A 15,541-nucleotide genomic window follows, 5' to 3' on the forward strand; every position below is an offset into this window, starting at 1 on the left:
ATCAAAATCCAACTCCCGTGACGCTGACGTAAAGGGGCGCGGACCGGGATGTGCAAAGCTTTTTTTTTTTTTTCCCTCCTGAATAATACTACTATTCTCTCTCTGTGTTTCATTCATTCAACGCCAGCCCCTTTCTTCGAAGGATCCCGTCCGCTGGACTATCTACCCATATCTCTCAATCGAGTGCATCTTTTCTGCCGTAGCCTCGATTGTGCGTGGTCGTGCGTGTGATGACATCGCGTGACATCGAGTGACTGCGCAATCACGGGAAAGATAGGAAACGCGCCCCGGCAATTCAGCCCCCCCCCGTCCAAGCCGAGCGAGGCCTTCGACTATCGATCGCTCAATCCTCGCCACCATTCCGGCAACATCAGAAAAAGAACCAAGGGTTTTCATCGCATAAAATCGCGTTGCATGCCGTCGTTCCGTTAGCCTTGAGCCTTGTCGGCGTCTCGTCTATCTGCATGTCGCGATGGCGTTCAACTTCAACTGGTCGCCGTTAATGGCCGACGCCGGCTTCTACACCCGCGCGCAGGATCTATTGACGGCCGCATTGAACAAATCGCCAAAACCGCCTATTATCGTTGACGACATCAAGGTCACCGAGTTGAACTTGGGCTCGATACCGCCGGATTTGGAAATCCTCGAAATTGGCGACCTCGCGGAGGACCGCTTTCGCGGGATCTTCAAAATGTCGTATACGGGAGATGCTTTCCTTACCTTGAAGACGAGGGTGCAGGCCAACCCGCTTAACACCTTTCTGGTTACGCGGCCTTCTTTTGCGTCCCCCAAACCGTTGGCCGCTGCCGCTGGCTTGACCATACCGCTGCAGATTACACTCTCGGAATTTCGATTATCAGGGTTTGTCGTGCTTGTTTTTTCCAAGCAAAAGGGCATAACAGTGGTCTTCAGAAATGATCCTCTCGAATCGTTGAAAGTGTCGTCCACTTTTGATTCAATTTCATTTGTTCGCGACTACTTGCAGAAGGCGATTGAGGGACAACTACGAGCTCTCTTCATGGATGAGCTGCCGGCCATCATCCATCGACTATCGTTACGACTCTGGGTTCCGGAATATCGTGACAGAGATCAAGTTCCCATCAATACTTTGGAGCAGTCCGCGGAATCGGGTCCCGGTCAAGATCCTCTAGCCAGTCCCCCGCAGGATCCGGTTGACGCTTCGGGAAACGCACTCAATCCATCAGAGGTTGCTTCATTATCATTAGACTCCGGAGTCGAGATCCATTCCTTGTTTTCGCAGAAGAACCTTTTACGATTGGCTACATTGACGAACTCCCAACGCACTTTGTCCTTGTTCACGCCATCTATTCAAGATGTTGTATACAGGGCATGGACAGCATCAGCAGAGTTTGGAGAAAGCAACACCCTCACTTCGCCAACCAGTCCGGCACTCTCTCGAACACAGTCCCATATCGGGTCATTGCACTCCTTTACCGACAATGCTAGCACTGTTTCGATGCAGAGCGGTGGATCAAGCAACCTTGGCAGCCACGGCCTACACCTGAGGTCAGGCCGACATTCCCGATCTCATGCCAAAAAACGTAAGAAGCGAGTCGTGGATTTGCGTCGACCGAAAACCACAGACGACATGGAAAGTGTTAGCGGAGATAGTATTTACTCTGAAACCACGACTAGCGCCCCTACTATATTTTCTTCGCCGGCGCAATTCTCTGAGGAAAAGAATGACGATCCAGTAACACCACCACTTTCCCCTCAAAATGATATGCACTTGCCTACCATTCATGAACGCCAAAACCCTAGCCAAGGTGAACGAACTCTAACCCGTCGTTCTAAACCTGTGTCGGCTTCGGAGTCCGCGCATCCATCGTCTAGTCGCAACTCTGCTCAGATCTTTGGCGACACATGGCCAGATCCAGATGCAACACCTCGCAATACAGTTCGTTTACCGAACCATGATGGAGAAAAGAGATATCTTCCGAACACCGCAATCCAATATGCACCAATGGCGCACAATAGTGATAATAACAATCATAATAATCATACCAGGGAGCAAGCCTGGGTTACCAAGATGGCAGCCGAACTGGCTCACAGAATGCAAGAACAGAAAAATGATTCTTCCGGATCAAGACCGTTCCCAGAATTCTGGGATGATCATGGCCGACAAGAAATGCCTCCTCCAGCTTATGGCCATTGAATTATCTCTTGAACTTTCCTTTCTTCCTTTACTTTTTCTTCGCCTTCACTCTGCATAGTACCTGAGATCCTCCTAGTCAGCATTCGCCGGGTTGCAGATTCACGACCGTTACGACAACGTAAAAGCTTTTTGTTTTTCCATTTCATTCTTCTTCTTTTTCAATTTGGGGAAAGCGGCATTATCCTTACATTGTTTATAATCTGCATTGCACTTCGACTTTGGTGTTTCTCTGTCTTTTGGCTGTATTACTATTCTTGCACTGGTTTCCCCTTCGTCTTCTTTTAATGATACCATTGGCGGTCTTGAGAGTTCTGTTTTCCGTTTCTTTCTGACTGGGAGAATTTATTTTCGTTCGTCCTCTATTGCTTTTCCTTTAGATTTTTTATTTAATCAGCGAGAACTCCTCTTGAGATATCTGGTGTCTTTTTCATTGTCACTTCTTACTTGCCTACTCTTAGGCATTTGTTTTGTATATATTTCCTATTTTCCCCTGATATTCCGCGCATCAAGCGAAATGTTGGAAAGGTGCATATCAATTTTTCTTGACTAGAATGGGAGCAATCAATGAATTAATTTGGTATTCAATAAACCACGCTTCTCAGGTTAATACGAAATATAGTCCTGCCGGCGTCAGAGGCCTGCGGGGCTAGCTATCTTGAGTGATATCATGCTCTAGCCTCTCCGACTATCTCTAGTATTACCTATTCGAGCTCAACCTCGATAGAACTACTTCAGATATTCAACTGGCCTGTCAATAACAGAACGAAAAAAGTGTATATCCAACATGACATCCTCGAGCGTCTACGCGTCAACCCATGACGCAGCAACCATCCGCACTCACGAATGGCGCACCATCGCCAATTCCGCCGCATACCTCATCCCCCATCTCAAACCCAACATGAAAATCCTCGATGTTGGCTGTGGTCCGGGATCCATCACCATCGACCTAGCCACCAACTACGTGCCGCAGGGAAGCGTAATCGGGCTCGAGTATAGCAGCAAGCCCTTGCTTCATGCGCAAAAGAATCTTGATGCAGCAGCAGCAGCAAAGAAAGGAGACAATAATAATGAGATTAACGTTCAATTCGTGCAAGGTGACGTGCTAGACATGAAACATCTCTTCGCCGATAACACTTTTGACGTGGTGCATGCGCACCAAGTCCTGCAGCATGTCCCCGACCCGATTAAGGCGCTTGAGGAGATGAGAAGGGTCGTCAAACCCGATGGCCAGGGGATCATCGCATCCCGGGAATCAGCGTCGATGACGTGGTATCCTAAACTTCCGGAATTGGATATGTGGTACAACGATGTTTATCTGCAGGTAGGCAGAAACCTATTAGGCGGGAACCCGGATCCGGGATCCTTCATTCATGTATGGGCGCAAAAGGCCGGGTTTGAGAGATCGATGATTACTTGTTCGGCTGGGACGTGGTGTTTTAGTAAACCTGAAGAGAGACGATGGTGGGGAGGTATATGGGCTGAGAGAGTGTTGGATCCGGACTACGTTGAGAAGGCGGTTGATAGAGGTGGGTATTGTACGAGAGAGGAGCTGGAGAGAATTGCAGCTGCGTTTAAGGACTGGGCGGAGGATAAGGATGGTTGGTTTACGATAACGCATGGGGAGATGATATGTCGGAAGTGAGAGAGATGCATAGTAGATATTGAATCAAAGTACAAAGGAAAACTGTCGGGTGTTCCGGAAATCTCAATCTATTTTATATACAACTTCGATAATCACGGTCTTCAATTCTTATTATTGTCCTCGGTGTCAATAAAAGTACATCCCCTTTATGTTCCAGAATATCCAAGTAAAAGGGAGAAAAAGAAAGCCATCGAAGATGTATTTAGTCCTTGCCGAAGAAAGTCTTTTTGCCCTGTTTGAAGAATTAGCATCATAAGATCGACAGTAGCTGCTTCAACATAATGCACGCTGTGGAAGTCTTACAAAAACCATACGGATCATGGCGTAGGTAGTGACTAGACATAATGGTCAGCAAGACGAGCCCTCGAATTTTCAGCAATTGGATGTCACGTACTCAAGGCGGAGCCATAGAGAGAGATGTAGTAGGGGTAGAGGATAGCACCGGAGCGGCGAGTCTAGTTAAAAGAAGAAATGTCAGATCAAAGGCGAAAGAAGGCTTGCGTGAGCGATTTCGATGGGCCATTAGGAGTTACCTTCCACCATTGACGCTTGCCATCGTGCGACTGGAAGAGGCGCTGGTAGTAAGGGACACGGTTCTCACGGGCAACGAGACTATAATGTAGAAAGTAAAATAATTAGCCTTGTCATAGTCCCTTGGGGTGATGTCTGTCGAAGCAAATTCGTTCGATCTGGTGATTGCACGTCATATTGACCCAGAAACCACCGATCAATCGCAATTCATTGTGGGAGGTAGCTGCGCAGTCAATGGCATTGTTAACTCACCCGGCAAGGCGGGGAATGGTGCGGGAAACCATGTTTGCGAGTTTCTGGCGAGAAAGTGAGGTTGTGGAGGGGAGATGTCAACACTGCTTGTTGTCTGATGAGGTTCGACTTCGCCGGCAATCACTCGGCCCGCCAAGCTTCGCCGGATTATTCCTGGTGCGGCCACGTGACCAGGTAGTTGCAAACAGTGCAAATAATGGCCTTGATATTTACAAGAACTCCAGATTACCACGCTGTCTGCACGCAAATTGAGGGATTGCCAACAATCAGGGTTCGGAATACGAAATGCTCTGCATCAGCTGGAGGATGAGAATTAGCCCTTGCAATCAATTTGTTTCGGGCACCTTCTGTCTCTAATGCGCCCAGCTCTGCTGCGGCTTTTGAAGAGGCCGTCAGCTATTTCCCTTCTTGCTGAATTGGTTTCGACATCAGGTATCGAGCGACTCCCGACGTCCGGAAAATGCCTCATCTGTCAGACACGACGAGCACATGCACAGCCGCTTCTCCTACACCACAACATTCCCATAATCGTTCAGACAGATTCGCCGCAGAAACTACAGGTTCACGAAATTACTCCCACAGGGAACGATGAAATAGTAGATGGGCGAATTAATGTTCAAGGCACGCAAAAAGGTGATCTGCCACTGTCGCTGGATGTGGATCGACTCGAATACGAATCCGCTCTCGACAGAGACGAGATCAATGATAGAAAACGTCTTGTGGATGACCCGCAAAAGAAACATGATTTCAAGCTATGGAAGGAATTGCTGCAATATAGAAAGCGCCGCTATGGGAAACAAGGTGTAGCTGAAATATGGAAGGGTCTCGCGAGCAGAAGAGGCCATATCCAGCTGCCGATGGATGGGAAACTGGCAGATTATTTCTGGGAGACTTTTGTAGACGCAGGTTTGGAAGACGAACAACTTCTGTGCGGAATAGCGGAATACGCCGAGCATATTTGGTCAACAACAGAAACCCGCTGGACGGGGTTCTATGAAGCTGTGGTTGGTGGATTTTTCGCCATGGGCCTACCAGAGCAAGCTGTTTATTGGCATCGAAAATTACAACCCTTACATTTAGGAGAACCGAATGATATTGCTCTTATCATAGACCAGGCTGTCTCATGTGTTCCTCAGAAACCGCCGGACTGGTCTTTATTCTCGCGCGAAGCGGTGATGCTTGGATTCCGGCCGGGCTTGAGAGCGTTTGGGGAGATATGCCTTGCAACCGAGGGTCATCAAATTTACGAGACTATCATTCCTTTCTTACTTCGACGAGGACATTCCTTGGACGCCATGTATATGCATGAATTTTTGGTAAAAAGAGGGGACATGCCATGTGATGTGGATGCTGTGGGACAGCTTCTAGAGTTCGCAGAGATAGACAGCCACACCTTTTCAAGAAAAGTGAGGGAAAGGATTCGGAAAGTCAAACCAAGCCTCATTTCTCTGCATGCTACTTTGGCTACACATGGTGAAAGCGAAAGTTCTACTGGTACTCGAGATAAACCAGAGGCAACCAAGGACAGCCCACCACCAAAGAATGGGGAGGACGATGATGATGACTGGATGAGAGAAAGGACCTTCAAAGATGAATTTGGCGCGCGTCTATTCGCTACGAAGGCGCTGACAGTAGACATGATTACAAATGGCCTGCAGATGTTCGGTGTTCAGGCCATTGGACCGCTGTCTTTGAGAGAAATTGCGCTGCGAGCCGATGGACCGAAGGACATACTGGAAAAAATGCAAGCACTCCGCAAGGCAGATATAACTATCCGTGATTGTGCGTTCACAAGACTAGTTGAGAGACTGGCAGTGGAACACAAGGATATTGTGCTAGAAGATCTTCTTCACAGCGATCAGCATCCAGATGTTCTAGAAGATGCGGTTGTACAAGAGAATTTCCTATGCTCCTATCTGATGGCTCGAGACTGGAGGCTCTACAACCTGACGAAAGCTATTTTGAGTGAAGTGGCAAAGGATGACTTGGATAACATACAGTTTCGAGTATCGTTAGCAGCAAGGAAATGGTCGACAGCATCAGATATTGTGGATAGAATGTATCTCGACGGCAAAGTGCTCTCGGAGCAGAGTATCAATCACATGATCAACAGTGTCCTCACGCCGAGACTGCCTGGCCGAGATCCGCCGTATCCCCAAGGTCCCGACCGAAACGAAGTGGACTATGCTCTGCGCATTCTAAAGCTAGCCTTTAGATTTCAAAGTGACATCAGTCCTCAATACTGGGTCGAACTACTCCAACGTTTAGGGAAGCACAGGCACGACCAATGGGAGCGGCTCCGCGGGCTGTGTCTGTGGCTTGCACAAAACTATGTGGCGCAGAACGACTCTCCCTTGCTGCACAGCCTGTCAAGATCAACTGGTGTTGATCCCGAGACTCTACTGGCTAAAAATCGGGCTGAGCTACGGCATATCTTCAATCCTCGATTACAGATGGCCTTGGTTACTTGGGGGTTCAAATTGTCACTATGGGCAGAAGAACAACACGAGATGCCTATCAGCGACAACAAAAACAACAACCAAAGGCACGATGGTACGGTGATCCGTTGGCTTCGAGGACTCGTTCTGCTGCGCGAGCTAGAAGCGATGGGAGTCACCATATACCCTAGCTTTGTACGGCAAGCGTGTCGGGAGAGGTTACAAGTGCTGTACGGAGAGCTCGAATCCGCGCGCAAATGGAACCGGTCCCTGCGCCAGAAGAATCCTTTCAAGCTGTCCCATGTTCTCAATGACATGCTCAAAATTTACCCAGGGCTGTTCACCGAAGAGGAAAGACTGGATCTGCACAAGCTGATTGATCGACCGCTTTCGAGCATGGCGGCTCGAAGAATGCAGCAGCAAGAGGAATGGCAGCAGCAATGGCCTCGCTGACGGATATATTATTTGTCATATATTATTGTATAGTTAGATAGTGTATATTATAAATGCCACAAATCCCTTACGAATCTATCCTCGGTGGGTTGTACAACGGTACAACAACGGATATAGCGTATATCCGGCGGGCACCCACGTGCTCAGACCGCTAACCCGGTCCGGCTAGCGGAAAACGTGTTGCTTAAAAATCTCGTCCCATTCCGCGCTCTGAGCTCGGGCGATTTCCGCGTTCTCGCCTACATAATCATTAGTCAGGGCCTTGTTTTGCCGAATCGGGCATAACGGCTTTACGGAACATTGCGAATTATTTGCAACATGCTCCATCTGCGCTCACGACAGTCCGTTGATATCGCGTTCATTGGCCCCCTGGTTTAAATAGCAGTCTTGCTGCCCCTCTCAGTTTGTCAGCCAGTCTCTCAAATTCTCTGATACATGCAGCTTTAGCCTCTCCGTGCCACCTTAAAACCAGCTATCCAACATGTCGAGCTCCACTGTTTCTCTTGTTCGATTACCTTCTATCCACAATTCGATTCTGGGACGCTCTGTCGGTGGTGGGACCAGGCTTGCGACTCGTTCTCCTATATCTATCCCCCTCCGCACCCCTCTGTCTACGTCTACATCCAGGCGCATTCGCATTTCTTCCTCAACAGCAACAAAAGCAAGAGCATTCTCTTCTTCGTCCTTCACCTCTTTCTTACACACTACCACCAACAATACAATGGCTCCCTCCACCCAGACCCTAATTGAAGTGGCCAAGGCCCGTCGCAGCTACTACGTGCTGGGACGCAAGTCGCCTGTCCCCGACTCCGAGATCGTCGAGCTTGTTAACCAGGCCATCTTGCACATCCCCAGCTCCTTCAACACACAGTCTACACGTGTGGTGGTTGCTCTGCACGGAGACCACGAGAAAGTGTGGGACATTGCTGTCGACTCCCTCAAGTCCCTCGTTGCCTCCGGTGCTGTGCCCCAGGAGACTTTTGATAGCCAGACCAAGCCTAAGCTTGATCTGTTCAAGGCTGCATACGGTACTGTAAGTTTATACTCTATACAATATGTTATATACACATGATTTCTGAAATTGGGGACCTTGATTGACTAACCCCGCTGTAGATCCTATTCTTCGAAGACCCCGCCCACGTCAAGCCTTATGCCGAGAAGTTCCCTGCCTTTGGAGACAAATTCCCCCAATGGGCTGAGCACAGCAACGCCATGCACCAGTGGTTCCGTAAGTTTACATACAACCCGCCCCCCCGGGGGCCTATCTCTATACCTCCTTCACTAACACATAAGTAGTCTGGGCCGGTCTCGAGAGCCTTGGCTTTGGTGCCAACCTTCAGCACTACAACCCTCTCATCGACGCTGCAGTCGCAAAGGCTTTCGATGTCCCCAGCGACTGGGAGTTGAAGGCCCAACTTGTGTTTGGTTCTATTGAGGCACCTGCTAACGAGAAGCAATTCAAGCCCACCGAGGAGCGCGTCAAGGTTTTCGGGGCTCAGCTGTAGAGGAATTGTGACGAGATTTCTATTCTTTGGATGTATATAACATGATGCATTGTTTTGTTTTGGCCCGGGTTTATATATAGATAACGACATTTATAGACAAGAATAAATTTGCATTTCTGTCTTTATTCCCGTCCTGGCCATCACGACGATGGTGACGACGACGATGCCTGCCCGGCATATCTCCCATGCGGAAAGTTATACTCTGAATCCAGGCTACTCTTCGCTTTCATCAGCGGCGCCCATTCCGTGTTCCACTTGTGTCCGAGGCGGTGCCTCATGCGGCTTAGGAATGACTGCGAATGCCCATTTGTGTTGGATAATGTCGAGGTCTTGGACATTGCTGTTGTGCGTGTTGGGTCTGTTTGCATTTGGCCTTGTTTCTGATCTGTATGTCCTTTTCCTGTAAGCTTATTGATTTGATTGGGACAGAGTGTGGTAGGTGCATACCGCGTGCTCTGTGATGTCTTCACTATCACACGACGGACACAAATCATGTATGCATGCGAGTTGATGTCTTGAGTGTTGAAGAAAGGAGGCGAAATTATATCTTATCTATATAAATATTTAATTTTAGGGTTCAGGTACGGTTGATATGACGTGCCTCTGATCGACACGGCGATTTCTCGGTGTTGTGCTCGGAACCAGCATGCCGATTAGTTACAGTCTGCTTTTTTATGCTGCGCGTTTATTTGATCTTCTTGCCTTCTGCTATAGGAATCACCAGACCATATTGACAAAAAAAAAAAAGAACAGTAGATTGAAGTGCAATTACTAGGGAATAAGAAACTTTTTGGAGCAACGCGAGCTTGTATTATAACCCTAACCCTAAAAGAGCGCGCATTTCGCACACGTGACCGGTCGGCATTCTCGCCGTCGGAGAAAAGAGTCGTCGGTCCGTGCAACAAATTGACTGCCTCCAGCGAGAACAAACAATGTAAAAATGAGCGAGCGAAGCCCAAATTTGAGCTTTCAGCCGGATAACCTTCCGCTCCGGTTTTTCAAAGCATGTCGATGGTGTCGAAGACAGAAGATGCGCTGCGATGCGCGTCACCAAGTCCCTTGCTTTCGCTGTCGTTCAACCGGCCGGAATTGCATATTAGATCCCATTGACAATGGTCCGCGGCGTACTAAACGCAGACGGAGGGATGAAAATGAGTCTCCAAGGTATGTTCACTTCCAGGCCTAAGGAAAAAGAGAGCCCTTTACTTACGTATTTTCTTCAGAAGCCAGATAGCCAGTTCATCGATAGACCAACGAACTGGTGGTCTTCATCACATGCCAGGAGAGGGCCAGGATTTCTCCATCGTCGGATCCGGGGATGTTGATTTTGACGCTGATTCTCTGCCTAATTCGCCTACGTTGAGTAATCTTCATGGAACTCAAAATGAGGAACAGGAGCGATCGAAATCTCAGCAATTAACTCCGAATGAGATGATGGCGCCGGTGTCAGCTGTGCATTCCATGTCAGTTAACCTGCTAGGTTCAAACAATGTGAGCTTTTTCTGATTTTCTATCGAAACGGTTGATTTATCATTATTAATAGCTCTGAGATCTTCTTGAGAACCCCCACTAAAGGCGACCCTAATGGTGACATAATTGCCCGCGGCATTGTCAATGAAGAACTTGCTCGTGTTATATATGAAAGGTTTGCCAAGTCTACTATAACATGATGCCTTCGGGTAGCACAGCATGAATTATGCGTATTTACTCATTCATCGCAGATTCATCAATGGAAGCAAGAACTTTCTCCCTCTATTTGATCCCATCCGAGACACCTTCGACTCTATTCGGTCTCGTTCTTTATTTTGCTTTACCGTGATTATTTATCTTGCCAGTCGCGCAGTGCTTGATTTGCGTAGCAACACTCATATGCAGCGAGTCCTACAAGACGAGGCACAACGCCTAGCAGAGGATAGCTTTTTTGAACGACCCACCAAGTTGGAAACTGTCCAGGGAATGATTTTGCTGGCAGCTTATTCAGAAAAGACATGGTTTTCAATTGCACTCATTTTGCGCACTGCTTTAGACTCGGGCTTGGAGAAGTCGCTAGACACACTACTGTCCCAGGAAAATATACCCCGGAGCTCTATATCAGCGTCTATGGAAGAGCGTCAGCTAGTATGGCAAACGAGGACCTGGTTGATCAGTTTTACGTTGGAATTAGACGTGGCGTCTGGTACTGGCCGCAAATCACGCATTGCTGAACTCGATCCTGCAAAACTACGAAAGTTTCTTGATTACCCGCTTTCTTTGGCCGCTGATATGCGTACTGTGAGTATATTCGAGCTGCATCAGCTACGAGGTATGTTTATGAATGTCAGATTTTTATATGTCAACGCAATCATAACTAACTAGGTCAAGGCCATGCACGTGTGATTATTGAAAATACATCCTCCATCTCAGATATTATTTCCAGGGAGCTCCCGGCAATCATGGCAATGCTTCAAGAATGGTGGACGTCGTGGGACCAGACTCACGACCGTAAGATCTCCTCCCAGGAATTTGTGTGTATGAAACGAGCTAATCCGGCAAAGAAAATGGGTTTCATGCCAATGCTTTTCAACGCAGCAGCCTAAAACTTATGCTTCACTATGCCAGGATATTTGTTTTCTGCATCTCACTGGCGCGTATCCAAAAGCTACAACCCACTTACGCGAACTCGAATCCGGAAACCATTGATGAAGATGTCATGGATCTATGGAGGTCACTTGTGACCACAATCATGGATCAATTAGCATTTTTGATCAATGAGTCGTCCTACCGGTATCAACTGACATGGGCGCCCACATATCCCGCTTTAACGGTGGCCTTCGTTAGTAAGTTTGAAAGAGTTTGTTTCTTGGATATCATTTTCTCATGCTGTTTCATTTCTAGCCACTTTTGCCTTACGAATTGCGCGATGGTGCCCCAGCCTGATAGACCAGTCCTTGCTCCTAGAACGAGCGGAAAAGATCTGTGATTTCCTGAAACAGCCACCGTATCCGGACATTCACCGCACAGTGTCGATTTTCGTAAATTATGCACGCGCCTTGATTGCAAGTCAACGCCAAGAGAATAACGACAACTCAGAAGTACACGTCTCCAATATAAACGACACGTCAGAACAAGGCGAAGAAAGATCGCCGCCTTCATACCGTAGAGGAGCGGCTACCGAGAATCTTGTGATGAACCCCCCTTCCATTCCTCCTCCTCCTCCTCCAATCGGAGTTAGCTCTTCACTTGACGATCGAAGCGGTCAGAGCAGCATGCAGAATAAAGAGTTCAACATGATGCCCGCTGATTTATCTTCCGCGGCCAGACCACCACCGGCGCCGTCGGCAGCTAGACTGCCCGACACGATGGACGCTCCTAATTGGACCATGTCCAACTCTATAGCAGATTCATTCGGTCTTTTTGAAGATGGACAGAATGATATATTTGATTTCCTCCCGACGATGCCAACGATACCGTAGTAATGGACCGTACACCGACCATGAATGAATCCCTACGCAGAGACATCTGAATACTACGGCCACCACACTATTATTCTTTCATAGAATATGATGTACTGTAAATTGTCGGCAATTTCTTGGGAATTTCAATCTACATAGATATATAAGCGAAAAGTTACAAATAGCTACTGTCAAGCAGTCGTGTAAAGCCCAGACTAGATCTACGCGTTCGATCATCACCGGGCCGCAATGCATCATCATCGTCGTCGTCATCCTTCTCTAATTGTTTTTTTCTGCTCAAACCAGAGAAAACAAGAAACAGACTATGCTCTAGATCCACCAACTTTCCGAAATAGAGCAGTTCTCGTCGGACCCTGACCGGCGCCGGAAAGTGGGCTGCCCTAAACCCCGGCTCCGGGTCGGGACCGGTTTCTCTATTCGGCAATTCGAAGGGTTGGGGAGTGAATCGTTGGATGGATTTTTCACTCAACTGACAAAATAGATGCATGAGACTGTTCTAGCCTGTTATACGTAGAAAAGTTTTCTCCGTTTTCATATTCTTTGCCTGAGGCATTGGGAAGGGCAGAGTCTTAGTTTTCCACTGTATCCAGTATATATATACGTCTAGGTACCGCACAATTTGACTGTGGGAGCAAGCTTCATTTGGACAATAAGATTCATACAAGCTTATATATTTCTTCTATGTCGACATATTCGGTTCAAATTATTTCTTATCATGGCCATCACAAAGGAATCGTTCGGCGCCCAAGTCACCAATACTTCCCTTTCAAGTACGTTGTCCTAACACCAACGTCGTTTACAACACTTACTAAACCGTGCACAACGCAGGAGAGGGAAAGAGTCAAAATATATCTGATAGGGCAATATCTCTGATGGATCAAATGAAAGACCAACAAGTAGATGCGGACTACACGTTAATTCATGTATCACAACGTGAGATAATCGTCGAATTTCAGGAAGGGTCAGCCGCAAATCCACAAAATTGGACTCTTGTATGCAATTTGACCAACCTAAAAATAATATAGCTATACATATATACGAACGCTCTTCCCACTAACACGCCCTAGAAAAAGAAACTATTCAACGCCATTGCCGCCTTTCTCATCATTGTCAACTGCGGTATATCTAGTGCCCTCCCGAGTAACGCAGCACCAACGATCATGAGTGAATTCGGTCAAGCCGGAATAGACGAGTGGTCATCGTTACCCAATGCAGTATACTTGATGGGTTATGTAGTAGGCTCTGTGATATTCAGTGCTCTGAGCGAAACTATCGGCCGAAGGCCTGTTCTTCTGGGATCATTTACTGTGTTTGTCTTGGGAACACTTGCATGTGCCCTGGCACCCAATTGGCCGTCTCTGTTGGTGTTCAGGGCTATTTGTGGACTTGCTGGTTCGGCACCTCAGACAGTAATTGGGGGATTGTATGCGGATATATTCTTTGATGCGCGTACTCGCGGAAGGGCGATGCTTTCGTATACGTCGGTATGTCCAACCTACCTAGGTAGTATTATTTGTCTTCATTTTTTAGGCAAGGGAGAAGAAAGCAGACTGAAAATAATCTTAAATGCAGGCGTCAAGCTTTGGCCCAATCCTAGGGCCGATTATATCTGGCTGCTCGGTTCAATATGGCTGGCGATGGACTTTCCGAATTGACCTTATTTTGGTTGGCTGTACGTGGTTGGCAGCTCTCTTCACGTCTGGTATGATGTTTGTGTGTGTTTCCACTGCGATTATTGACATGGACTAATTGTATTATTTTATAGAAACATTCGGACCAGTTCTCCTGAAACGACAAGCATCGAAACTGAGACAGAAATGGAACTCCAATTGCTATTTTTCACGCGCAGAGCTGCGGTCAAGCGCTAGCTTTATGACAACTAACATCATCACTCGCCCAATGACAATGCTCATTTACGAGCCGATTGTTCTTTTTACCACTATATATATGTCTATTGCATACAGTCTAGTGTTTATCTACTTTGATGTGTATCCGATCATTTTTCAAGGTTTGCGAGGCGAACTCCGATTGATAATATTGCGGAAATAGATAGCTGACGTTCAGCAAATTTAGGAGTCTATGGATTTGACATTAAACAAACATGCCTTGCACTCATCCCAAGTAAGTTCTACCTCGTTCTTTAGCCCTGGGAGGAAAAGTAACCAATGCGATTAGTTGGAATCGGTGCCATGTCCTCCGGTCTCATAACATTTTACTACGACACATACTACGAACGAAACAAAAAACTCGGTAAAAGCTGGACGTCTAGCCCCGAGCTACAGAGACTTCCTTTATCCTGCCTGTCTGGACCATGTCTCACCATCAGTATCTTTTGGCTAGCCTGGACATCCAAAGCCAGCATCCACTGGGTCGTACCCATGATCTCAGGCCTGCTGTTCGGATTTGGTTACCAGGTCGTCTTCACTTCGCTTATGACATATGTCACAGATGCATACAAAATCTACTCCGCCAGTGCACTGGCAGCCTCCGTTGCCATAAGAAGTATTGCCGGCGCGCTTTTGCCCTTTGGTGTGAGACCGCTCTACAATGCTGTAGGGGATTCGTGGGCGACTTCTATCCTTGGATTTGTTAGTTTGGCATGCATTCCTATCCCGGCTGCGTTGATGTATTTCGGGCCGTTCATTCGGAGAAGGAGTCCGTTCGGTCAGAGATTGTTGCTTCTGGACAATGAGAGTAGAAGCACGACGTCGAGGACATCAACAGAGGTGTGAACTTTTTTTCCTTTGACTTTAAACATCCGCTTTCCATTCGCATGGTATGGTATCACGAATATTTTTTTCTTACAACAGCATTGTTTTTTTTTCCATGTGGCCCTTGATGCCTACAGGAGTAGGCGCTGTTGGCATTTAGCGGTATTCATCTTCCGGGGTGTTTTCGGTTGTTCAAAATTAAAATGCGTTCCAAGGTTACATAATTTATGTATAGGTATGGCATGCTCGCTACCTACCTAGGTGCTATAGATTAGGTATACAAATGACAGCTTCATTCAAAAAAAAAAAAAGCCTTGTGAAAGTCAGAATTACTCGAAAGAAGAATATGGGGACAGTTTCCTCATTCGGCTGACCGGGCCA

The 15,541-nt window shown here is 47.3% G+C and overlaps 9 protein-coding genes across 9 annotated transcripts; 7 read left to right on the forward strand and 2 right to left on the reverse strand.

Moving 5' to 3' along the window:
• Window positions 1-472: 472 nt before the first annotated feature.
• Window positions 473-2,176, forward strand: UA08_05930 (Mitochondrial distribution and morphology protein 34; the record flags this gene model as incomplete). The annotated part of the gene is made up of 1 exon (XM_020268254.1): window positions 473-2,176. The coding sequence occupies one exon, from the start codon at window positions 473-475 to the stop codon at window positions 2,174-2,176; it is 1,704 nt and encodes a 567-aa protein (XP_020119150.1).
• A 784-nt stretch (window positions 2,177-2,960) lies between these two features.
• UA08_05931 (hypothetical protein) lies at window positions 2,961-3,818 on the forward strand (the record flags this gene model as incomplete). Its single annotated transcript, XM_020268255.1, has 1 exon — window positions 2,961-3,818. The coding sequence occupies one exon, from the start codon at window positions 2,961-2,963 to the stop codon at window positions 3,816-3,818; it is 858 nt and encodes a 285-aa protein (XP_020119153.1).
• A 202-nt stretch (window positions 3,819-4,020) lies between these two features.
• On the reverse strand, window positions 4,021-4,633 carry UA08_05932 (hypothetical protein; the record flags this gene model as incomplete). Its single annotated transcript, XM_020268256.1, has 5 exons — window positions 4,021-4,050; window positions 4,122-4,153; window positions 4,213-4,273; window positions 4,352-4,430; window positions 4,602-4,633. The coding sequence occupies 5 exons, from the start codon at window positions 4,631-4,633 to the stop codon at window positions 4,021-4,023; spliced, it is 234 nt and encodes a 77-aa protein (XP_020119152.1).
• A 324-nt stretch (window positions 4,634-4,957) lies between these two features.
• Window positions 4,958-7,492, forward strand: UA08_05933 (hypothetical protein; the record flags this gene model as incomplete). The annotated part of the gene is made up of 1 exon (XM_020268257.1): window positions 4,958-7,492. The coding sequence occupies one exon, from the start codon at window positions 4,958-4,960 to the stop codon at window positions 7,490-7,492; it is 2,535 nt and encodes an 844-aa protein (XP_020119221.1).
• Window positions 7,493-7,973: 481 nt separating this feature from the next.
• On the forward strand, window positions 7,974-8,997 carry UA08_05934 (hypothetical protein; the record flags this gene model as incomplete). The annotated part of the gene is made up of 3 exons (XM_020268258.1): window positions 7,974-8,525; window positions 8,606-8,720; window positions 8,789-8,997. 3 exons carry the CDS (start codon window positions 7,974-7,976, stop codon window positions 8,995-8,997), a joined length of 876 nt encoding a protein of 291 aa, XP_020119154.1.
• Window positions 8,998-9,210: 213 nt separating this feature from the next.
• Window positions 9,211-9,491, reverse strand: UA08_05935 (hypothetical protein; the record flags this gene model as incomplete). Its single annotated transcript, XM_020268259.1, has 2 exons — window positions 9,211-9,382; window positions 9,445-9,491. 2 exons carry the CDS (start codon window positions 9,489-9,491, stop codon window positions 9,211-9,213), a joined length of 219 nt encoding a protein of 72 aa, XP_020119077.1.
• A 618-nt stretch (window positions 9,492-10,109) lies between these two features.
• On the forward strand, window positions 10,110-12,449 carry UA08_05936 (hypothetical protein; the record flags this gene model as incomplete). Its single annotated transcript, XM_020268260.1, has 7 exons — window positions 10,110-10,161; window positions 10,247-10,460; window positions 10,541-10,642; window positions 10,719-11,299; window positions 11,359-11,478; window positions 11,532-11,813; window positions 11,872-12,449. The coding sequence occupies 7 exons, from the start codon at window positions 10,110-10,112 to the stop codon at window positions 12,447-12,449; spliced, it is 1,929 nt and encodes a 642-aa protein (XP_020119076.1).
• Window positions 12,450-13,164: 715 nt separating this feature from the next.
• UA08_05937 (hypothetical protein) lies at window positions 13,165-14,003 on the forward strand (the record flags this gene model as incomplete). Its single annotated transcript, XM_020268262.1, has 4 exons — window positions 13,165-13,219; window positions 13,278-13,441; window positions 13,517-13,933; window positions 13,980-14,003. The coding sequence occupies 4 exons, from the start codon at window positions 13,165-13,167 to the stop codon at window positions 14,001-14,003; spliced, it is 660 nt and encodes a 219-aa protein (XP_020118983.1).
• Window positions 14,004-14,550: 547 nt separating this feature from the next.
• On the forward strand, window positions 14,551-15,181 carry UA08_05938 (hypothetical protein; the record flags this gene model as incomplete). The annotated part of the gene is made up of 2 exons (XM_020268263.1): window positions 14,551-14,570; window positions 14,707-15,181. 2 exons carry the CDS (start codon window positions 14,551-14,553, stop codon window positions 15,179-15,181), a joined length of 495 nt encoding a protein of 164 aa, XP_020118984.1.
• Window positions 15,182-15,541: the final 360 nt, after the last annotated feature.

Source organism: Talaromyces atroroseus, assembly GCF_001907595.1.
Source record: "Talaromyces atroroseus strain IBT 11181 chromosome Unknown scaffold_7, whole genome shotgun sequence".
Lineage (NCBI taxonomy): Eukaryota > Fungi > Ascomycota > Eurotiomycetes > Eurotiales > Trichocomaceae > Talaromyces > Talaromyces atroroseus.